The sequence below is a fragment of the Hemitrygon akajei genome, chromosome 9 (assembly GCF_048418815.1).
Source record: "Hemitrygon akajei chromosome 9, sHemAka1.3, whole genome shotgun sequence".
Taxonomy (NCBI): domain Eukaryota; kingdom Metazoa; phylum Chordata; class Chondrichthyes; order Myliobatiformes; family Dasyatidae; genus Hemitrygon; species Hemitrygon akajei.
This window is the reverse complement of record NC_133132.1, coordinates 37,439,877-37,465,419: the sequence shown is the minus strand read 5'-3', so window position 1 is coordinate 37,465,419 and position 25,543 is coordinate 37,439,877. Positions and strand designations below refer to the sequence as shown.

Genomic DNA, 25,543 nt, shown 5'->3' with positions numbered 1-25,543 from the left:
AGTCCTTACGGCAATGGGATAAATGCATTTATAATATTTAGTGTTATTATTTATGCACAAAGTACATTGGTACGTTAATTACATAATTAATGTCATTTCTCTTGAAAGTTCAAAGAAAATGGGGAATATTCGTGAAATTAGAATAACTTTGACAGTTTGGTCAGCAGTTTTTTCATCTGCCTTTACCACAAATGAACGGCTACACCGACAAGCACGATGGAATACGATGTAATAGCATCGAATCTCGTCAAGGTGATAGATTCCGAAAATTCAACACTCAAGATTTAAGGTTGTTTAATGTCATTTCCAGTGCACAGGTGTAAAGGGGATGCAGCACAAAAGAACCCAATAATATAAAGAACACAATAATAAAAAAAAAACCTAAATAAATATATATACATAAGATTGCTTATATACCTAGTTTGATTTTATGTCTAAAAAGTGACGCTAGGCACAGGAGTGCTGACTGACAGGAAATGATAAAGTAGTGGTGGTTGGGGTGTGAAGGATCATACCGACTGCGTGTATGTATATATATAGATAGATATATAGATAGATAGATAGATAGATAGATAGATAGATAGATAGATAGATAGATATAGTGTCAAATATACCCCTTGTCATTCCTTCTTCCTGCCAAATTTTTAGAAACGGTGTTCAACGCATTGAGATGATTGTGTGTTTAAAGCATCAATATAATCAGGAGAGTTCTCCCAATTCCTTACCTTCTACCAGTGAAGTTAGTAAAGTGACGTTCGCTGCTTTACGCCTGCCTGCGGGTAAATTTAATCCGATCTTCTCAAGCTTTTCTCTTAAAGACCTTCCACCATTTTTCGATTTGGCTCTGAAACCGACAAACGATGCGTTTTTAAACGGCGACATATCCGCGTATGGGAGAGGGCGGGGGAATGGGGCTACAGTTTATCTTCTTCCATATGAAAATATAACTTATTATTCTATCTAAAATATCATATAACCCATTTTTTCCACAAGGTTCCAACGGAAATTTATTAAATTGTTTATGTTCTCTAGGCGTAGATAGAGTGGATGTGGAGAAGGTATTTCCTACGGTGGGGGAGTCTGGAACCAGAGGGCATAACCTCACAATAGTGGGATGTCCATTTAGAACAGTGACGGCGAAGAATTTCATTAGCCAGGGGGTGGTGAATCTGTGGAATTCATTACCACAAACGGCTGTGGAGGCCAAGTCACTGGGTCTACTTAAAGCGGAAGTTACTAGGTTCTTGGTTAGTCAGGGCGTCAAGATTTCAGGGAGAATGCCGGAGAAAGGGGTTCAGAGAGATAGTAAATCAGCCATGATGGATTGGCGGAGCAGACTCGATGGGCTGAATAGCCCAATTCTGCCCCTAAGTTTTATGATGTAATGGTCTTATGGTCTTAAAGATGAAAGTCGCTCATCGCATTCATATTAATTTGGATGCATATGTACCCCAAAAGTAGCATATAATCGAGGCGGGAAGTCCCATGGTAAACGAAAGCCAAGAATCATGACATCATCCTATTACGCCGTCAACCGCGCACGGCATATTGCCCCCGTATTTATAATCCTGAAAAAGATTAATTCTTGTTGAACTTGGGAGAGAACTTGTACGAGGCGCAGAAATATAGACAATAGACAATAGGTGCAGAAGTAGACCATTCGGCCCTTCGAGCCTGCACCGCCATTTTGAGATCATGGCTGATCATCTACTATCAATACCCGGTTCCTGCCTTGTCCCCATATCCCTTGATTCCCCTATCCATAAGATACCTATCTAGCTCCTACTTGGAAGCATCCAGAGAATTGGCCTTCACTACCTTCCGAGGCAGTGCATTCCAGACCCCCACAACTCTCTGGGAGAAGAAGTTTTTCCTTAACTCTGTCCTCGATGACCTACCCCTTATTCTGAAACCATGCCCTCTGGTACTGGACTCTCCCAGCATCTGGAACATATTTCCTGCCTCTATCTTGTCCAATCCCTTAATAATCTTATATGTTTCAATCAGATCCCCTCTCAATCTCCTTAATTCCAGCGTGTGCAAGCCCAGTCTCTCTAACCTCTCTGCGTAAGACAGTCCAGACATCCCAGGAATTAACCTCGTGAATCTACGCTGCACTTCCTCTACAGCCAGGATGTCCTTCCTTAACCCTGGAGACCAAAACTGTACACAATACTCCAGGTGTGGTCGCACCAGGGCTCTGTACAAATGCAAGAGGATTTCCTTGCTCTTGTACTCAATTCCCTTTGTAATAAAGGCCAACATTCCATTAGCCTTTTTCACTGCCTGCTGCACTTGCTCATTCACCTTCAGTGACTGATGAACAAGGACTCCTAGATCTCTTTGTATTTCTCCCTTACCTAACTCTACACCGTTCAAATAATAATCTGCCTTCCTGTTCTTACTCCCAAAGTGGATAACCTCACACTTATTCACATTAAACGTCATCTGCCAAGTATCTGCCCACTCACCCAGCCTATCCAAGTCACCCTGAATTCTCCTAACATCCTCATCACATGTCACACTGCCACCCAGCTTATTATCATCAGCAAATTTGCTTGGGGGTTGGGAGTGAAAGCCCATGATCCCCTCCACGACGGATATCACTGCCACATCTACACGGAGCGCTGTGGCAGGAAACCAGCATCCATCATCAAGGACCCTCGTCATTCAGGCCATGCTGTCTACTCGCTGCTGCCATCAGGAAGAAAACGCAGGAGCCTCAGGACCAACACCACCAGGTTCAGGAATAGTTAATACCCCTCAGCTACCAGGGTCTTGAACGAAAGGGGATAACTTCAATCAACTTCACTCGGCCCATCACTGAACTGTTCCCACAAACTATGGACTCACTTTCAAGGGCTCTTCATCTAATATTCGCTATATTTCTTGCTTATTTACCGATTACGATTGTTTTGTTTGTTTTTTTTCCCCTTATGGATTCGCACAGTTTCTTGTCTTTCGCACATTGGTTGTTTGTCCGTATTGTCGTGTGCGATTTTTCATTTAGTCTATTGTGTTTCTTTATAGTCACTGTATTTACTGAGATTGTCCGCAAATTAAGTTAATCTCAGGGTAGTACATGGTTATATTTATGTACTTTGGTTATAAATTTACTTTGAACTTTGGTCATCTCCATCCTTCTTAATATGGCGCCACGGCGGTAATTACGGTATGACATTTAAAAACTGAGCGTGGGGAGACGGCCTCAGATATAAACATGAAGTGGCGGGCCCCAGCAAAAGATGTAGTTCTAAGTATAACTCAACGCTGCGGCTAAGAACGCAATCTATGCGGACAAGTTGTGATAAAACTATGAGCCAATAGACAAGCAAGAATGCGATCGTCATCCGTTCTTGCCCACCCACTGCCTTCCATGTTTGCGTTTTAATGGTTATTAATATGCTTTGAATTCCCGCGAGATAAACTCACAGAAGGATGGATAGAGAAATATTAATTGAAATATTGCACTGTGGAGAAGCAATCTGTGAGATTCGCTTATGGCTGTAAATGTAGATGAATGGATGGATGGGACAACAGTTGGGAGTACAGTCAATGACATACAATGCACTTTACACTATAACAATGGTCGTACTATATTGTTCAATAGTTTTCATCAGGCTCTTGAACCAGGGGGGATAACTTCACTCAACTTCACCGAACTGTTCCCACAACCCATAGATTCACCTTCAAAGACCTTTCATCTCACGTTCTCGATATTGATTGCTTACTTATTTTATTATTATTATTATTATTATTATTATTATTATTATTATTATTTTCATTTGTATTTGCATATATTATTGACTTTTGCACGTTGGCTGTTTGTCCGACCTGTTATGCCTGGGTTTTCATTGATTCCATAGTGATTATTTGTTTTTACGTTGAATACCCAGAAGAAAATGAATCTCGGGATTGCATTCGGTGACGTATATGTACTTTGACAACAAATTTAAGTTGAGCTTTGAACTTTGTTTGGAAGGGTTCGTTTTCTACGTTTAGGACCTACCTTCTCAGCACTCCCCCCAGCAATGACGCGTTCAGGCATTCTGGTGGGGACAGGCGCCTTTGGACTTCCCCCACAGTCACCTTGTACTTGGACGTGGAACTGAGAAGGGACAAGCGCCCTGGCACCGAGCAGAACACCTCGTTGTGGTTAGCAATCCCACCGAGCAGATTGTCTTTGTTCATCATCAAGGATGTGATATTCTTCTGAGGGAGTGGGACTGAAAGAAAGAAGACAGAGTGACACAAGTCAGTGCTGCAGTACCGTAGATGGAGGTACGAGTCGCTGCGGAACGCAAGCACCGGTTGGAGCCCAGGCCGAAGACACGCTATTACACATCATGTCAAGATCGCTTCCATTGGAGCACTGTGTTTCAGCGAACACATTTATTGTTTTACTTGGTCTCTGTACGGAAAAGCAATGGTAAATGGTAAAGTAACCGTGTTCTGGCCTCCCGAGGTGCAGTTCATTTTGGATGAACACCACTGTTTTCATATAGTTTCCTGCGCGGGTTAATTATGATCCAAATTTGAAGCGCATGGTGGAAGGACATTCATCTCCATTCACTCTTTATTTGCCCTTGAAACAGCAATATCTTTTCACAAGAAGGGTCTCATTAAAAACCCGGAAGAAAGCTTCTGTCTCGGGTGATTTTTGTGAAGTTGTTTAGCTCGCTGCGTAGATGAGTAGATACTGCGAGGGCAGTAGAAACCGTGTTGGTTGCAAATCCAAAGGCTGAAAATCTATTTGGCTGTGTATTTGGGAAAATAGCGCCCTCACCTTTAAATAAAAAAGGCCACACATGTAAAATACTGGAGGTCCACAGCAGGTCAGGCAGCATCTATGGAGAGCACTAAAATAAAAGGGAACCTCTTTTGAGGGGAAACCAGTAGCTCTTAATGGCAGGGCTGTAGCTTAGTAGCTTCCAATTAATTCTGAATGGGGAACAACACTGTGAAGCAATTATAGAAATTTTAAACAAAATCTCATTTCGTTTGAATTTTAAACAAGTTTCTAGGTTGTAAAACAAATGCTAGTAACTCACTAAATGTCTTCTAAATAGCAGCGTGACTGAAAATAAGCCCTGTAGTTTAAAATTCTTAAATTCATTGCCACCGATGGCTGCAGAGGCCAGGTCATTGGGTATATTTATTGGTTCTTAGGCTAAATAGGCTCAACTTTAGTAACAGCATCAGAGTTTACGGAGAGAAGGCAGGGGAATGGGGTTGAGAGGGATAGTAAATCAATCATGGCAAAGCAGACTCGATGGGCCCAATGGCCTTTTCCTACACCTATGTCTGATGGGCTTAAAAGTGTTCTGGTCAGAGTGTTCTGCAGCTGCCTGTGGACAGCCAAGAATGTAAGAGCGAATTCATATCCTGAGAGGCAGGTTAATAATAAATTAGGATTTTATAAATTTATTTGTGTTTTATGCAATAAGTTTCTGGTATCTCATAAAAATAAAAATAAACAGTTTACGTTTTGATTGACATATCTATACTCGATTCCTTTTTGTTGGTTTAATAATATTAAACAGAACTGAAACAGCAACCCAAATGGAGATATGATAGAGATATACAGAATTATGAGGGGTGTGTAGTGTAGGCCTCCGTTAGTCTCGATAGACCATGGATTTGCACCTTGGAAAGTTTCCAGGGTGCAAGCCTGGGTAAGGTTTTTTTTATGGGAGACCCTCCATGCCACCAATGTTGGTCCAAGGGAAGGGCATTAGAACCCATATGGCTTAACACCAGTGTCGTCGCAGAGCAATGTGTGGTTGAGTGCCTTGCTCAAGGACACACACGCAACCTCAGCCAAGGCTCGAACTAGTGACCTTCAGATAACTAGACGAACGCCTTAACCACTTGGGGTAAATGCAAGCAGGCTTTTTCCACTGAGGTTATGTGAGACTACAACTAGAAGTTATGGGGTGAAAGGTGAAGTGTTTAAGGGGGAACATGAGGGGGATCTTCTTTACTCAGAGGGTGGTGAGTGTGTGGAAGGAGCTACCAGTGGAAGTGGTGGATGCGGGCTCAATTTCACCATTTAAGAGAAATTTGGATAGGTACATGGATAGCAGGGATAGGGAAGGCAAAGGTCCCAGTGCAGATCGATGGGAGAAGGCAGCTTAAATGGTTTGGCACAGACTCGATGGGCCGAGATTTGTGCTTCGGTGCTGTACTTTTCTATGACTCTAAATGATTGTTTGAACGGGCAATATAAGAGGATTGTATAATGTTTGAAAAGTATGATTACTGTCAGCTGCATTGATAGAAACCTTGACATATGTTAACATTCCATGCAAATTGTTTACATATCTTGGGAATTACCCAGTTCAGAACAGATAAAGGAGAAAATGCCGACGACTTTAACATTGCTTTAAATCACCTAAGAAGTTATGTCTGCTACCGATGTGCAATGAAATGCCAACACCATCTCATAAGTGGCTAAACGTCTCAAACCCTGCAGTAAGCTGCAGTATTCCGTGTTCACTGAAGTTTGGTGTAGCCACCACAGGGGCTCGGTGGACAGGACTACAGTCTGAGGCGAAGCCCGTGTAGGACGCTCTAAGCGAGTGGATGTTTACGTCGTCCAAGGAGACCAAATGAGAGCCAGTGGTCACACAGGTTACACAGATAACACTGCAACCGGGCATAATCGATAACACCTATAGACTAAACGACGCCGTGAGTGCAAAGAGCCCTATGTTTTTGTCCTGTATTCCCTATATATCTTTACGAAGAACGTTTATAACAAAAAAGATCTAAAGAAGATAGACTCCTGCCAATTTTCGGGATAGACGGTTACTGAGCAACAATAATCATTGGTCAAGCAATAGCAATTAACATTAAAGGACGATTTGACTTTAGTCACCAAATTATAAAACGACTTCCATAGTTTCAATTGGTTATTTCATTTTGCAAATGTATCATATTATTTTTGTCTTTACTGCCCCGCAATCTAAGTGATGCGTATAACCTCGATTTTTCTAAATTAAGGAAATGCGCCCTTTTGTCCAAAATATGTTTACATCGAAAATTAGCGGCTTAATTTATTTAGACAGTGAAAACATAGTAGGTAGTGCCAGCTGTGGTTATAGACTTCCACTGCACTTAATGATTTATTTAAAGAAATCCTTGCTATAAACGCCTCCTTCCACCCCACCCCCCACCACTCATAAGATTCAAGTAATCACGATTAGTTTCGATGACATCAAGGACATATATCCAGAAAGGTGCTGGAAACGGGCCAGTTCCGTCATGAAGGATCCCACCTGCCCTGGCCCTGGACTCTTTGTCGCACTCCCATCAGGGAAGAGGTTACATAACATTCACGTCAGGACCACCAGACTCAAAAATCAGTTACTGTTTCCCCAAGCCGTAGGATGATCAACACCTCCACCCGCTAACCCACCCCTCCTCACCCCCACCACCAGTGCGTTATCATTTCCCGTCAGTCACCTTATGAACAGATACTCCTGCCACTTAATGGACCTACAAACAATCCATGTATATAAGCTATCTGACGTATTTATATTTATTGTGTTTTTATTATTATTGACTGCTTTATCTTATTGTATTTATTTTTGTTGCATCAGAACCGGAGTAACAATTATTTCGTTCTCCTTTACACTTGTGTACTCGAAATGACATCACACAATCTTAAACTTTGAACCTTGTCAGACGTCCCTTTCTCGCTCTTTCCTTTTAAGGACAATGCCTGGTGAGGTTGCATTGAAGGGTTCTTCAGTATAAAGCAAGTGCATGCAAATCCACAGTTTCAGGGGAAACGTCACTGTGATGTCACAGCAGTTCAGCTTGTCCACATTGGAAGGTTCATTAGTACCCTTTCCGCATAAGCGTCCAAATTAGGTATTGAGACCATTCCATAGAATTAGATCGTTTAAATTAAAAGATTTCAAAAAAAAAGTTAGTTTTAATTACTGATCTAACTTCCATCCTGATATTTGCCGCATGATTCAGCAAAATTTACAAGGATTTTGCCACGACTTGAGGGCCTGAGGTATAGGCAAATATTGATTAGATGGACAGGACATATGATGATGATAAATAGGCTAGGACTTTATTCCCTAGACTAGAACGTAGAAGAATGAGGGAGATCTGATGGAGGTTTAAAAAATTACGAAGAATACAATCAGGGCAAATGCAAGCAGGCTTATTTTTCGTCCGTCGAGGTTGAGTGCGACTAGAATTAAAGGTCATGGGTTAAGGGTGAAAGATAAAGTGTTTAAGGGGAACGTCTTCACTCAGGGTGAGGTGAGGGTATGGAACGAGCTGCCAGCGGAAATGGTAGATACTGGTTTGATTTAAACATTTAAGGGACGTTTGGATAGGTACATGAATGGCAGCTGTATGGAGGGCAATGGTCCCAGTGGGACTAGGTAGATTAATAGTTCGACATGGACTAGATGGGCCGAAGAACCTGCTTCTGTGCTGTAGTGATCTATGATTCCATGACTCTTCTAAAATGCTTTAAACTGAGGCCTGAATTCGGAACAGTGAGCCCGCACTGTTCTGATGTTTAGCTACATCGATGCTTCGTACCCCAACTATCGTCAGTTCAAAGTAACTTTGTTATCAAAGTACATGTACGTCACCATATACAGCCCTGTGATCCGTTTTCTTGCGGGCACTCACAGTAAGTCCAAGAAAAGTGGTAGTATCAGTGAAACACCATTCCCAACAAGACGGGCAAACAACCAATGCGCAAGGGGCAACAAACTGTGCAAGTAGAGAAGAAAAATATAATTTAAAAAAATACGCAATAAATATCGAGAACAAGAGATGAAAATTCACTGAAAGTGAATCCATGGGCTGTGGGAACAGTTCATTAACTGGGCAAGTGAAGTTGAGTGAAGTTATTCCCCCATCGTGAGGGGTAACAACCGCTCCTGCGGTGCGAGGGGGGCAATAACGATGCTGAAAATTCTCCTGCAAATACAGTCTCCCACGCTTGGTCGACAGATCAATTTTCACGTCAGGTGATTTTTTTTTTTGGCTAGTGAATTCCACCCTTCCAAACAGATAATAAGAGCTTTGATGAAACACAGCTGGACTGGAGCACAACGTCTGTTTCCAAATACTGTAACGTCGAATTGTAGGTTGTGAGGTAAAATTAATAATCCTTTAGTTCAAATTTAATCTATTTGTTTTTGCTTGTCCTTTGAGATCAATGTTGCTGCCTGCGTTTGTATAGCGTCAAAGCGATCATAAGACAATAAGAGATCGGAGCAGAATTAGGCCATTCTGCCCGGCCATTCCATCATGGCTGACTTGTTATCCCTCTCCAGCCCATTCTCCCGCCTTCTCCCCGTAACCTTTGACGCCCTTATTAATCGAGACCTATCAACCTCCGCTTTAAATATACTCAGTAACTTGGCCTTCATAGCTGTCTGTGGCAATGAATTGCACCAATTAACTACAGTCTGGCTAAATAAATCCCTCCCCAACTTTGTTCCAAAGGTTCGACATTGTATTTTGAGTCTGGTCCCCACTAAAGGAAATATCTTCTCCACGTCCACTTCTTGGCCTTTCAATATTCGAAAGGCTTCAATAAGATCTCCCCCTCAAATGATCTAATTCTATTACTTCAGAAAATAAGGAAACGTATGAATTCCTGTTCAGATATTTGTCAACGGCTGGTTTTAACTGGGGAGCAGGTACAATTCACTCCTGATGAAGGGTTTCGGCCCGAAACGTCGTCACTATCTCTTCCCATAGATGCTGTCTGGCCTGCTGAGTTCTGCCAGCATTTTGTGTTTTTATTTTAAAATGGTAGGCAGATTAACAGAATTATCTACGACTGCATTTTCGGTGTGAGTTGTTACTATCACTGATCCATATTAAAAAGAAATACTTAAAACGAACTGTTCAGTTAATAGATATTTATTGTTAAATTGCACTCATTACCATTCGATTACAGTATTACAATGATGTACGGGTTTACATCCACTCACTTGCCAAAGGTCGCCATAATGAATTAACTTTCGTTCATTCTCCCGCGGACACATGAAAAGCAGGATAAACATCTCGTCAGTGAACCTCGGCACAGGAAGTCAGCCTAATTAAACACCACTTGGTTGTTTTTTTTGTGTGTGAGGCAAAATGAAGGAGAACGTAATGTGACGAAGTGTTTAAGTGTAAATCATATGCTTTTTGGCAACTGATCGAAAATCATTCGAAAATACAAAACATGTTTATTTTATGCAATTTTATAAGATAATTAGATCATAAGACAAAAGATCAAATTAGGCCAATCGGCCCATCGAGTCTGCTCTGCCATTCCATCATGGCTGATTTATTATCCCTCTCAAACCCAATCTCCTGCCTTCTCCCGGTAACTTCACACGTCCTGGCTAATCAAGAACCTATCAACCTCCGCTTTAAATATACCCAATGACTTGGCCTCCACGCCGTCGGTGGCAATGAATTCCACAGATTCGCCGCCCTCTGGTTAAAGAAATTCCTTCTCGTCTCTGTTCTAAAGGAACGTCGCTTTATTCTGAGCTGTGGCCGCTAGACACTAGGAAACGTCCTCTCCAGAACTTAAAGATCATAAATTCAATCACGACTTTTTCAAACCAACACATGTTTGGCTGCAATGTGCTTAAATCAACATAAAACAGACACGCTGGTGAATATGAATATTCTAGTGCTAGCTGGCTGTACTGGATCGGCAGACATTTCCAAATCTGTCAGATGTTTTTGATACACATTCAAACCAAATGCAGCGCACAGTCCTTGTAATTTAAGATCTCCGCAGTCATTTTAACAGATTACCTACTAAAGCCAACACATGAATATTACCTTTTACACATATACGTGGTAGCGTGAGTGCTCCCGGTTGGTTATATTGGTACTAAAAGGAAGATGAATCGCACATGCTGAACAATTTCCCACAGATATACCAAGGCTGTGGGTTTTAAGGGTAAACTAGCCCTGAATTACAATATTCTTAAAAATCTAACAATCTGCGGAAATAAGCAGTCATAAAATTGGCTGTTAACTATCCTCACATCAGGTACAGTAAATACGGGTGTTGACAGGCTCTTGATTAGTGAGGGCATCAAAGGTTACAGCAAGATAATGCAATTGATAATAAATCAGACATGATAGAATGGCGGAGCAGACCCGGTAGACCGAATGGCCCAATTCTCCTCCTATGACTTATGACTAAAGAACTATAATCGCAGTAATCTGCCTGATACTTTATTTATTATAATTCTTTGGGCAAATATTAAAACAATAAACATACAGGTAACACACTGTCAATTTATAAATACCCTCGCCTAATAAGTAACATACTGCAATGAATCACGGATGTTTTCAATCATATTTATTAGTCTTGTAATACCACTTTGCTAATTTAGTTTTAGAATATCTCTAAGGCACATTGTCACGTTAATTTCTCTTACAGATCATCAATATGGAAAAATAATACTTGCTTCATTTGTTAATAATTATGAACAGATTGTGCTTTGAAACCTAATTCGACAACATATTTGGTAGCGTTCAAACGACTGGAAGAATCTCAAACCAATGGACCATGACCAAAACGCAGCTTGAGGCCCTCAGTTCCTTACGTGTTCAGAATGTTCAGCTTGCACCCCTTCAGTATCATTCCGTAATGCAATGTGTAAATATGTTGCAAGCGTATATGCAATCGTTATGGAGTTAATGTAACAATAATAATGATAACCACGAACGACTGAACATTTAACGCAGCTAAGGCGCGAATTTAACCAACACATTTCTAAACTGACTACTTTATCATTTCCTGTCAGTTACCATAAGCACAGACAGTCCTGTGCCTAGTGTATATATAAGCTATCCCTAAACAGTCCTATCAGTTTATGGACATAAAATCAGCCGGTGTATATACGCTATCTTATGTATTTACATTTATTTGGTTTTTATTATGTTTTGTTTTAATCTTACTGTGTTTCTTGTGTGCTGTATCGGATCCGGAGTATTTTTTTTTCCCGTTCTGCTTTACACTTGTGTATTGGGATTGACAACTGACAATCTTGAATCTTGAATCTTGACTGAATATTTAGTGCAGCGAAGGCGCGAATTTAACCCAAACATTTCTGAACTGGAAGCGACGCAATATACAGTGACGGTCGCTTTTATTCAATGGCAATCCCGATTCAGGACATATCTCGGTTTAGCCCGCCTCGGGTGGGGGGGGGGGGGTGTATCTAGAATTGTACTTGATATTGGGATTGCACGGAGCATGAGAATTTCCAGGAATGGGCAGGTGTGTGTATTTCTACTGATGTAGCTAGAAGTAACATCGATGAGATTTAAGATTCAAAATTGTTTAATGTCATTTCCAGTACACAAAGGAGAACGAAATAATTGTCACTCTGGATCCGTTGCAGCACACGCACACACACACACACACACACACACACACACACACACACACACACACACACACACACACACACAAAATAAGGAACACAATAATAAAAGCACAATAAATATAAATACATAAGATAGCTTATATCCATAGATTGATTGCATTTCCATAAGGTGACGCTGGGCACAAGAGTGTCTGTACATACGGTGATTCTGACAGGAAATGATAAAGGAGTGGTGGTTGGGGGTGTGGAGGGGTGGGTTAGTGAATTGAGGTATTGCTCAGCCTCACAGTTTTAGAAAGTAACTTTTTTTTTAGTCTGGTCGCCCTGGCGTGGAAGCTACACAGCCTTCTCGCTGATAGGAGTGGGACAAAGAGTCCGCGAGCAGAGAGGCTGGGTTCCTTCATGAGGGATCCTTCAGGAGGATTTAAAATAAACTTTTAAGGGAATGGTCCTCTCAGTTTTGAACAAAAACGCGCTGCGTATTTTAAATGCAACAAATCTACGTATGATACAACATTCTGTATTAGACCCATGACCTTTAGACCAGGTATAAAACCATTTCGCAAAATTCCCTTTCGGTGTGAAGCATCCGCCTAGATTTCAACTATAAACGTTTTCAACAAACTATTTGATGTCAGCACTGCATACCCATGTTTTCCCTCGACTTCAATCAATTAAAATCGCACAACGTTCCCATTATCTGTGTATTGATTGGTCATAGGCCAGACACTGCAAATCATATTCACATCCCTCTGTCGATCCGTATTAGCAGAAAAACACATTTTAAGCACCGTCCATTATCTCCACATTGAAATCAAGAGTGTGTTTTAATGTTAGCTGTAATGTCTCTGCCCAGACAGAAGCTACGGTCCCTGAGTACTATATTAATAGCTCAACAGGGGCTAATACGGAAAATTAGACTTAAACGAGCTCTAGAGATCCCTAAATGAAAGCGTCATTTATCACGCTGGCTACTTTAACTCTCCTCGTTTGCTCTCTCTTCTGGGACCAACTCATTTCCTGTTAAGTAAATTACCTTAAAAACTGCCAGGCAGCTATTCCCACACAAAATACGGCACAATGACTCTTGACCATCTCGTTAACCCCACTTTGGAAACGGAGCTGTTCTACATTTTACAATTAAGTATTAGCTGCGCCCTGTTCTCGCTTGGCTAGCACTTTATTTAATTCCAAAACAATGAAGTCACATATATTTTTCCTGCAACGGAATCTTCCTGTTGTGAATCGGAATCAGGTTTAATATCGCTGGCACATGTCATGAAATTTGTTGTTTTGCGGCCGCAGCACATTGCAATACAGAATAATAAAACTGAATTACAATGAGAAGTACATACTGTACATAAAAAATAAATTAAATAAGTAGTGCAGAAAGCGAGGGAAAATACTGAGGTAGTGTTCATGGGTTCATTGTCCATTCAGAAATCTGGCGGTGGAAGGGAACGATCTTTTCCTGAAATCTTTAATCTGTGTCTTCAGGCTCCCGCACCTCCTCCTTGATGGTGGCAATGAGAAGAGGGGATGTCCTGGGTGATGAAATCCTTAATGGTGGATGCTGCATTCTTGAGAAATCGACTTTTGAAGTTGTGCTCGGTGCTGGGGAGGCTAGGGCCCATGTCGGAGCTGGAAGAATTGACCGCTTTCTACAGCTTTTGCTGATCCTGTGTAGTGGCTCCTCCATACCACAGGACAATGTAACCAATTAGAATGCTTTCCGGGGTACGTCTGTACAAATCTGTGAGTGTCTTTGGAGACATACCAATTCTACTCAATCTCTTAATGAAATATAACCACTGTCACATCTTCTTTTGAAACTGCATCAATATGTCAGGCCCTTTATTAACAAGTTTACAAAGATGCTAAATGGGAACAGTATTTGTATAACAAACAATAAATATTAAACAAGTAGGTAAATTAATTTCCAATGTAGACATTAAAAATCTGTGATAAAGAATCACAATAACAGCAATAATGAGATTCCATTTCTGGTACTAAAGTTCTCTAAAGAGGGTTATTTTACAGTTCGCTGTCTAAAATCGACGAATATCAACAACAGCTTTTTTTCAATTAATTGTTGAGGTAGTATTTCTATTTCTAGCTAGACAAGTATTTGGTTTAGATAATTGACAATTATTATGTAACCTGCTATGGAGCTGAACAAGAAGTCATTTCCAAATGTTTGACACTGCAAGATTCAAGACTGAAGATTCAAAATTGTTTAATATCATTTCCTGTGCATATATGTAAAGGAGAATCAAATAACATAATAATAAAAACACAGTAAACATAAATGCATAGAATAGCTTATATACATATATACTAGGCACTGGAGTGTCTGTACATAAGGTGACTCTGACAGGCATTGATGAAGTAGTGGTGGTTGGGGTATGGTGGGGTGGGTTAGTCAGTGGAGGTGTTGATTGGCCTTACTGCTCGGGGAAAATAGCTGTTTTTGAGTCTGGTAATCTTAGCGTGGGTGTTATGCAGCCTCCTCCCTGATGCGAGTGGGACAAGCAGTCCATGAGCAGGGTGGGTGCAATCCTTCATGTTGTTACAGGCCCGTTTTCTGGCACCCTTCTGTATACACATTCTCGCTGGCAGGGAGGCATTGGACAGTTTTGATGACCCACTGAAGAGCCTTCCTGTCCAGTGCAGTGCAGTTTCCACACGTGGCAATTGATGAAGTCAAATTAACTCCATTATTAAGATGAAATAGCTATTTAGTTCTTTGTGCAGTCAAAATACAATAGGATTGTTTTCTACTTCACTGGTGCAGTCTTCCTCACAACCAAACTTCCTAGATTTTTGGCACAATGTTGTGGGCAAAGGGCCTGTTCCTATGTTGCATTGTTCTATCTTCCATATGAGTAAAAGTCCCAGAATAGCCCCTGCAACATTAGAGATGGTCACCCTTAATGTAATGCTACCCCCAGAACGGGACCTCTGGAGCCTTGCCGATTATGTATTATGCGCTTTCTCTCCAAATGTTGACATACACATTTAGAAAAAAGGCATTTAGCAGGTTGGCCTTCATCATTGAAGGAGATGGACTTACGTCTTGCTTATTTGTTTGTTTGTTTGTTTGCTTGCTTATTTAATGATACAGCACGGAACAGGCCCTTCTGGTCCAACGTACTGCACCACCCAGCAACCTACCCTTGTAAAACCAGTCTGATGACAGGACAATTTACAATGACCAATTAGCCTACTAAGCAGTATATTTTTGAACCATGGGAGGAGACCAGAGCACCCGGGGGAAACCGACACGGTCACGGGCAGAGCGTACAAACCCGTTACAGATAGCACCGGAATTGAACCCCAAAATCGGTAATTGCGCCACACCATTGGCTACGCTACTGAGTCATTGGTGAGGCTGCACATAGGGTACTGTGCAGGTTGTTCTGGTCACATTGCTGTAGGGAAAGATGCAGTTAGAGAAGAGTACAGAAGAGATGTTGCCAGAACTAGAGGACCTGAGTTATAGGGAGAGATTGGTCGGGCTAAGTCTTTATTTCTAGGAGCTTAGGAGAATGAAGGAAAATCATGTGGAAATGTTTCAAGCTATGAGAAGCATGAATAAAGTGGATAGTAAAAGTTGTTTCTTCTTGGTATGGGAACACTAAGGTCATTGGTTTAGGATGAGAAGGGAATGATTTAAAAGGAACCTGTATGTAGAGGGCTGTGAGAATATGCAATAAGTGTCTAGAGGAAGTGGTTAAGGGGACTATAAGAGTATCATTTTAATTAGCCCTTGAGTGGGTACATGGAAGAGCAGGGTTGATGTGGGTAGAACATGGGAAACTGAGACTACCTGGGTGGGCATTGTAGTCAGCATAGACTCATTGCATCAAAAGGCCGCATCCACCTTGTATTGTTCCATGATATGCTGTCATATAACAAGACTGTTTCATGTCATTTTCAGTACAGCGTTGTGAAGGAAATTAAAATAATTGTTACTCTGGATCTGATGAAGCACAGAAGGCACAGGAAGATAAAGAACACAAGAATAATAAAATCAATAAATAAAAATACATAGAATAACATATACATAGATTGATTGCATGTCCATAAAGTGATGCTAGGCACAGGAATGTCTGTCCACAAAGTGACTGACAGGAAATGATAAAGTAGTGGTGGTTGGGGGTGTGGAGGGGTAGGTTAGTGTTTGTGGAGGGGTATGTTAGTAAGTGGAGGTGTTGATCAGCCTTACTGATTGGGGAAAGTAACTATTTTTGAGTCTGGTGGTCCTGAAGTGGCCACCTCCCTGATGGGGTTGCTACAAACAGTCCACAGCAGGGTGGGTGGGATTCTTCTTGATGTTGCTGGCCATTTTATGGCAACACGAGAATCAGCAGGACCAGTCTGCAATGTGTGGGGCAACGTTCATGGGATCAATACATTGACAATGAACACAGACTAGTACATTCTTCTTAAACGTTCTTTTCTGGTTTTTCTCCATCTGTTTGTGTGTCATTTTTCATTGATTCTATCGTATTCCTATGTTTTACTCTGAATGCCCAGAAGAAAATGAAACTCAGGGTAGTATATGGTGACATATATATACTTTGATAATAAATTCACTTTGACTTCGGCATGGACTTATTACACCCAATGGTTTGTATCCACACACTCTATTGCTTTGTTACTCTATGATCAATACAAACGAGGGAGCTGTTGTGTATCTGAATATTAACATGACAGCAGCTTTAATGGAATGAAAATTTGCCCTTTAACAATGAAAGGGAAAAAATGTACATTCTAACCATGCTTAAAATGAATAGTCGTCAAATTTATCTGAGCAACAGAAACAACTCAGTCATTATAAGTGTTTCCTTGTACATGTTGGTGCATATGGACACATAGCACCTGTTAAAATGTGCAGTGCCCGTAAAAATGCATTTGAACCTTCATATTGTGATGCAACATTTGTTATGACACTACTGCAAACCTTGCCCATTTCCAACAACAGTTCTAGCGTAGATGCTTTATTCCCTTTGAGCTATGAAATATTGCAGACACCCATACTTTATACCTGATTACAGAACTTTTTCATGTCTTGACTTTTGTAAGCATTTAATTTACAATCTCTACTGAGCATTCAACTCTAGAGTGACTTGTGGATTGGAAAATGACTCCACGCACAGTGAGGACATTTACATATAAAAACACACATGATTAGCCCCAAACCTGTAAAATTATCATATACTGAAGGTCATGAGGCAAATTGCTGTTTTTTCAACCATTATGGCTCTCTCTTGTTCTGCTTCTTCTTTTTCTCATGCCTATCGCCCCTAATGTGGCATAGGCCACCAACAGGAGCTCCCCAGAATCCTCTATCCTGTGCCCGTCTTTCAAGTTGTCTCCAGGTGTAGCCTGTCATTTGTCTTCGAGGTGAAGATCCTTCTTCTCCCAGGGATGAGGTCTTTAGAATTCCTGTTGGCATTTCTGTGGCACAGTCTTTTTAAGAGACTGGGGTTGATCGCCCCATGCCCAACGCTACTCCTTTCACAGCCAACTCTTGCTCTGGCCTCATAACTAGAACTTAGTGTGTTGTGTCATAATTTATGATATTACCCCTGGACCTTTGGTGAATCAACAAAATAGAGTTATAGAGAAGTAGAGCACAGAAACAGGGCCTTCAGACCATCTAGTCCAGGCCAAGGCCATTTAAACAGCCTACTACCATCGACCTGCACTGTGACCATAGCTCTCCATACCCCTACTATCCATGTACCTATGCAAACTTCTCTTAAACATTTAAATTGAGCTTGCATGCACCCCTTGTGCTGGTAAGTTATTCCACACTTTCACGAGCCTTTGAGTGCAGAAGTGACCCCTTATGTTCCTCTTAAACATTTCACCCTTCACCCTTAACCCATGACATCTAATTATAGTCCCACCCAACCTCAGTGGGGAAACACATGCTTGCATTTACCCTATCTATACCCCTCATAACTTTGTGTACCGTTATCAAATCTCCTCTCAGTCTTCTGTGTTTCAAAGCATACAGTCCTAACCTATTCAATCTTTCCTTATAACTCAGGTCCTCCAGACCCAGCAACATCCTTGTAAATTTTCTCTGCACTCTTTCACCCTTGTTTACATCTTTCCTGTAGATAGGTGACCAAAGCTGCATACAATACTCCAAATTAGCCGTCACCAATGTCTTGCACAACTTCAACATAACATTCCATCTTCTGTACTCAATACATTGATTTACGAAGGCCAATGTCCCAAAAGCTTTCTTTACGGCCCTATCTGCATGTGATGCCACTTTCAACAAATTAAGGACCTGTGTTCCCAGAGCACTTTGTTCTACCACACACATCAGTGCCCTGCCATTCACTGTGTAGGACCTACCCTGGGTTGGTCCTACCGAAGCTCTAAACCTCACATCTGTCTGCATTACATTCCATTTTCCCTTTTCAGCTGATGCAGCTCTATCTGCAAGCCTTCTTCACTGTCTACTATTCTCCCAATTTTGGTGTCATTTTCATATTTGCTCATCCAGATCATTGATATGGATGACCATCAACAAAAGACCCAACACTGATCCCTGCAGCATACCGCTAGTCATAGGCCCCAATTCAGAGAGGCAACCCACTACTACCACTCTCTGGCTTATCCCACAAAGTCAACATCTAATCCAATTTACTACCTTATCGCAAATGCTGAGCGACTGAACCTTCTTGACCAGACTCTCATGTGAGACCTTGTCAAGTGCCTTCCCAGAGTCTATGTAGACAACATTCACTGCCTTGCCTTCATCCACTTCCCTGGTAACATCCTCAAAAAACACTATAAGATTGGTTAGACATGATCTACCACTCATGATACCATGCTGATTATCCTTAATCAGTCCATGTCTATCTAGATATTTATATATCCAGTCTCTTAGAATACCTACCAATAACTTTCCCACAACTGATCTCAGACTCATTGGTCTATAATTTCTTGGTTTCTGTTTAGAGCCTTTTTTAAACAGCGAAATAACATTGGCTATCCTGCAATCCTCTGGTACCTCTCCTGTTACAAAGGATGTTTTAAATATCTCTTGCTAGGGCCCCAGCAATTTCTGCACTTGCCTCCCGCAGAGTCCAAAGCAACAACTTGTCAAGACCTGGGGATTTATCAGGGTAGAAAACACCTCCTCCTCTGTAATCTGTACAGGGTCTATGAATTTGATGCCACTTTGCCTCACTCCTATAGACTCTGCATCCATCTCCTGAGTAAATACAGATGCAAAGAATGCATTTAAGATCTCCTGCATCTGTTTTTGGCTCCACACATGGATTACCATTCTGGTCTTCCAGAGGACCAATCTTGTCCCTTGCAATCCTTTTGCTCTTAACATATCTGTAGAATCCCTTAGGATTCTCCTTCACCTTTTCTGCTAGAGCAACTTCAAACCTTCTTTTAGTCTTCCTGGTTTCTTTCTTAAGAGTTATCTTGCATTTCTTGTACTTCATAAGCACCTCATTTGTTCCTATTTGCCTATATCTGCTATGCTCCTCCTTTTTGCTCTTAACCAGGGCCTCAATATCTCTTGAAATCCAAGGTTCCCTACTTGTTATCTTTAAAACAATCTAAAAATTCTCACCCTCCTTGTCAAATTCATTTTTGTCCAGCTCCTTCATGTTCTCTGTAATCTTCCCCAACCTCATGAAGTTTTGCAATATTAGTATTCTTCCTATAATCATCTCTTAATGATTCACAAATCCACTGTCTTCTGGACTTTGTTTAGCCTGTCAGATGCCAAAGCCTGTAGTTTAGTAAATCCCTCCCTGTGTATTTCAGTCACCTCAACTCTATTCTCTTTTTCAAGTCAGTCTTTATAATGTACTCAATGGATGAGGTTAGATCTTCAAACTTCAGACCTCCCCTTATATGTAGTGATATATCGTTGAGTTATATTCTTCTGTAGTACTGAGACGTTTTGTTAATTTGAAGGCATTATAAAAGTACATGATATTGCTGCTACAAAGCATTATAATACACTGACCATAATGATAGAATGTAAAACATCGAACGCTACAGCACAGAATAGGCTCACACAGCTGGATTAGCTATCTTCGCAATGAAGAGCAATGAAAGAAAACTAACTTTACAGAGAGCACAGTTCCATAAAAACAAGGCTGTAATGTTAAGGCAATGGTGAGGTCTCACTTTGATCACTGTGAGTATGTTTTGTGCCCCTTATCTAAGAAAGGATGTGCTGACTTCTGTGAGTGTTCAGAGGAGGTTTATGAGAATGATTCCAGGGATGTAATGTTTATTGAATGAGGAACGTTTGATGGCTTTGGGCCTCTACTCACTGGAACTCAGAAGAATGAAGGGGGATCTCATTGAAGCCTATCAGAATGTTGGAAGGCCGCAATAGAGTGGATGTGGAGAGAATACTTCCTATGGTGGGAGTGTCTAGGACCAAAATGCACAGCCTCAGAATTTAGAACAGAGATGAGGGGGAATTTCTTAACCCAGAGGGTGGTGAATCTGTGGAATTTGTTGCTACAGGTGACTGTTGAGGCCATGCTATGGGATATATTTAAGGCAGAGGCTGATAAATTCTTTATTAGTCAGGGCATGAAAGGCTACAGGGAGAAGGCTGAATACTGGAGCTGAGAGGGAAATGGATCAGCCATGATGACATGGTGGAGCAAATGACCTAATTCTAATCCTATATCTTCTGGTCTTCTGGTATTTGGAGACAGTAAGATAATGTGAAGAACACAGAGCATAGAACAGTACAGCACAATACAGACCCATTGGCCTATGATCAAGTGCCAACTTTTAACCTACTTTAAGATCAATGTAACCCTTCCCTCCTAAATAGCTCTCCATACCATGAACAATACCACACTATTATTTTTTTCTTTTGTTTTTCTCTCCTTTTGAACAACTTAATAATTTTATTTTATTTACATTATATATTTCTTATTGTAATTTATAGTTTTTTGTTATTATGTATTGCAATATACTGCTGCTGCAAAACAACAAATTTCATAACGTATGCCAGTGTTATTAAACCTGATTCAGATTCTGATTCTGATGTGAGAGTTTTAAATGCTTTAACATCTTATAGGTCTTCATATTTGAATGACTTTTGCGAGCACAATCCATAAACTATTCACTCTGAGTCCATTCTCCATAGCTATATACGTTGCTGCACTTTGACTGTTCATCTGTGTTTTATTTCCTTAAAATATATAATGGACTCTGTCCCAAAAACTTCCAAAGACTGAACATTCCATGTTCTATGAATCTTCCATGTAAGAAAATTTACCTATGCACCCCTCATTCTACAAATCAATTCTTATTAACATTTGCCTTCCAGAAGAATCAATCTTTCCTATTCATTCAATAAATTAATTCAAATAAATTTTTCATCTCTGCTTAATCCAGTAAAAGTAAGTCACTTTGACAAAGTCCTTGAGAGGCTTGATTAGTAACTGCAACTCTGAAAGAATTTTACCAAAATGAAGAGGTGGCATATACCTGTACCATATTGTTTTTATGAGATTTTTGCTCAGCTTCTAATGAACCACTGGAAACTGTGTACACCAGTGCCCCATCTCACCTCTCCAATATCTTGAGTTCCTTGATAAAAGTAGTTTCCATCCTGGATTCCTGGGAAACCCGTACAAACACGCTATTGATATTTCCATATTGGAAAGGGGAAACTACACATTGTATTCTAACTGAGACCTAATACATGTTTTCACAAATTTATCACGCCTTTATTCTGTATTGTGTGCCTTATTTCAGAGAGGGGGCTGGGGGATTTACCAGAATGCTGCCTGGACCTGACCTCTGAGGGTGGGTTGAACGAGCTGGGGCTTTTGCCTTTGGAGCGAAGGAGGATGAGAGGTGACTTGATAAGAGGTGTACAAGATGATAAGAGGCATAGATAGAGTGGACAGCCAGGGACATGATCCCGGGCTGGAATACAAGGGGCATCATTTTAAGGTGTTTGGAGGAAAGTATAAGAAGACGTCAGAGAAAAGTATTTTACACAGACACCGGTGGGCGTGTGGAACGCACTGCTAGGGGTGGTGGTAGAGGCAGATACATTAGGGGTATATTTAATGAGTTCTTAGATAGGCACATGGATGAAGGAAAAAAGGAGGGCTATGTAGGAAGAAAGGGTTAGGTTGATCTTAGAATAGGTTAAAAAAATTGTGAGCCGAAGGGCCTGTACTGTGATGTAATGTTCTATAAATTATACTCGATTATATTGAGGCTTTTCTGGCTTAAATAACAGTATTGGCAATTGCAGAGGATCGCGTCTGAGAACTCTTTATGTCTTTTCTCTTCTTTTAACTGCATGTATTGGCTTTGTGTTTGTCCGCTCATTATGCAGTACTTCATATGTATATCTTCTGACATCTGTCTGCCATTCTGTTCAACATCTGTCTGCTTTTCTTATCAACTATCTTTGCTTCTGCTGCCAAATCTCCCATTTACGTGTTGCCAGCTAGCTCTGGATTGAACAGTGGAGGTCGTTACACGATTCCGACATGAAAACGGATGCTTTGGGAGCGGCAGACACACACAAAATGCAGGAGGAACTCAGTAAGTCAGGCAGCATCTACGGGGAGGAATAAACAGTTGACGTTTTAGGTTCAGACCCTTCATCAGGACTGGATAGGAAGGGGGCAGGGGCCAGAATAAGAAGATGGGGGGAAGGAAAGGTGTACAAACTGGCAGGTGATAGGTGAGAGCAGCCCGGGAGGAAGGTAGGTTGATAGGGAAAAGGGGATGATGTAAGAAGCTGGTAAGCGATCAGCGGAAAGGGCTGAAGGTGGAATATGATTTCTTCCACTGCTCCCAGCTTCTTCACAGCACCCTTTCCGCACTCACCCACCTTCCCGCTCATTCGGTCTCACCTTCCACCTGCCAGCTGGTATTCCTCCCCGCCATCTTATTCTGGCCTCTTCCCCCTTCCTGATGAAAGGCCTCATCCTGAAAATTTGTTCCTCTGCGTAGATGCTGCCCGACCTGCTGAGTCCCTCCAGCATTTTGTGCGTGCTGCTCTGGATTTCCAGCATCTGCAGAATCTCCGGTGTTTATGCTTTGGAGGTGCATTATGGGATTAATCTTCAGCTCACTGCACAGATATTGGGTGAGTGCCGGCTTTAGGGATTAAGGGTGCTTGCCAAACGTGGATCAGCGGTATTTTGCATTTGCTAATGCTGAGCAGCCATTTCCGGAACTCCTGGATAACTCGCCTTCCTTCTGCAGATCAGCCGCCGGCAAGGTTTTGCCGAAGCTCTGCTGACACGAACAAAGCCAAGGTGGCATAGCGGCATGTGCAACGCCGTACAGCCCCAGCGATCAAACCCGCCGCTGCCCGTAAGGAGTTCCTCTGTTCTACTGGTGCCCACACGGGTTTCCTCCCAGATTCCAAAGACATACAGACCATAAGACCATAAAACATAGGAGCAGAATTAGGCCATTTAGCCCATCAAGTCTGCTCTGTAAAGATTAGGGTTGGTAAATAGCGGGCATGTTATGTTGGAGCTGGAAGCATGGCAACACTTGTGTGCGGCCCCCGGTTAATGCATTTCACTGTATCATTCAATGTTTCTATGTACTTGTGGCCAATAAAGCCAGTCTTTAATCTTTAATTTAATAAAACCTAGCAGGTGAAGCAAAAAGTCTGAGAAAAACTGGGCGTCTGGTGTGGACATACTGGGAGAGGCCGAGGTATCAAAGAACTAAGGTGCTTGGAGAGATGGTTCTGTCTTGCGTTTGAGTTTTTGGTCTGTCCAGCAGGAACAAAAAAAGCAAGGCCTCTTCTGCTGAGATGGTGGGACTGAAATGACCAAATGTCAAGGAGCATTTGCAAATACCTGAGCACAAGTCGACAAAACGTAGTGAACGCAGCCCAGTCTATCAGAGGCAAAACCTTCCCTACCACAGAACATATCTACACGGAGCTCTGCCCCATAAAAGCAGTATCCATCATCAAAGATTCTCACCATCCCGGCCAAGTCCTCTCCTCTTTACTACCATCGAGCAGGAGGTACAGGAGCCTTAGGTCCCAAACCACTAGGTTCAGAAACAGTTATTATCCTCCAACCCAAATGGGAGGATAATTTCACTAACTTCAACTCTGAACTAATTTCACAACCTACAGACTCACTTTCAAGGACTTCTTACAATTCAGGTTCTCAGAATTAATTTTTGTCTATACAGCTCGTCTTATTTGCACATTGGTGGCCTGTCACCGCTTGTCTGTTTCTGTACATGTTTTCATGTACTTTATTTCTTTATTTTTCTCGTAAATGTCTGCATGAAGATAAATCACAAGGTATTATGTGGTGACATATAGACACTTGGACAAAAAATGTACTTTGAAGACTGAACTTTGATGTGACCAGAACAACAAAGAGAAAGAAATAGTCAAGAGTACGTTTGTGGAGTGTATCACATATTGCAATTTATTACGATTGGGAGCTGGACTGGAGACGATAGCTTCAACAAGGTTTGCAGGAATGATTTGGGAGCAGGACTGAAACTAGAAGGACCAGTATGGTGGGGGTAGACACAAAGACCTGGTGGAAAAGGTAATGAAGATGGTCAAGAGAGCAAAACTTTTGAGTGGATGGAAAGAGAAAAGAAAACATAGATGGAATTAATAGAAATAATAAGAGTGCTAAAGACTGTAGCAAAATCAAAAAGCGTGTAGCAGAATCAAACTGGCTTTAATGGTGATTTTCATTTCCACAGGTATTGAAATGAGCAAATCACACTTAGACCATAAGACATGCGAGCAGAATTAGGCCATTTGCTCCATCATGGCTGACTTATCATCCCTCTCAACCTCATTCTCCTGCCTTCTCCCTGTAACCTTTGACGCCCTGATTAATCGAGAATGTATCAACACCTGCTTGAAATATAACCAATTTCTTGGCTTGCACAGACATCCGTGACAATGAACTCCACAGATTCACCACCCTCTGGCTAAAGAAATCTTTTCTCATCTCTGTTCTAAATCGGCATCCCTCAATTCCGACACAGCACCCTTTAGGCCTAGACGACCCCACTGTAGGAAACATACTCTCAACCTGCACTCTAAACAAACCTTTCAATATTCGATAGGTTTCAGTAAGATTCCTTCTCCCCTC

General features: G+C 41.4%; 1 protein-coding gene across 3 annotated transcripts in view; it reads right to left on the bottom strand.

Annotated features, from left to right (window-relative positions):
* The window catches only part of tfap2b (transcription factor AP-2 beta), a 79,401-nt gene that overhangs the window by 16,912 nt on the left and 36,946 nt on the right, over nt 1-25,543 (bottom strand). For all 3 annotated transcript variants that reach the window (XM_073055774.1, XM_073055773.1, XM_073055775.1), the window contains exons 4-5: nt 4,010-4,226; nt 726-844 (exon numbers count right to left, since the gene is read on the bottom strand). In XM_073055774.1, coding sequence (XP_072911875.1) covers nt 726-844; nt 4,010-4,226 — 336 coding nt within the window. The remainder of the gene's footprint in view (nt 1-725; nt 845-4,009; nt 4,227-25,543) is intronic.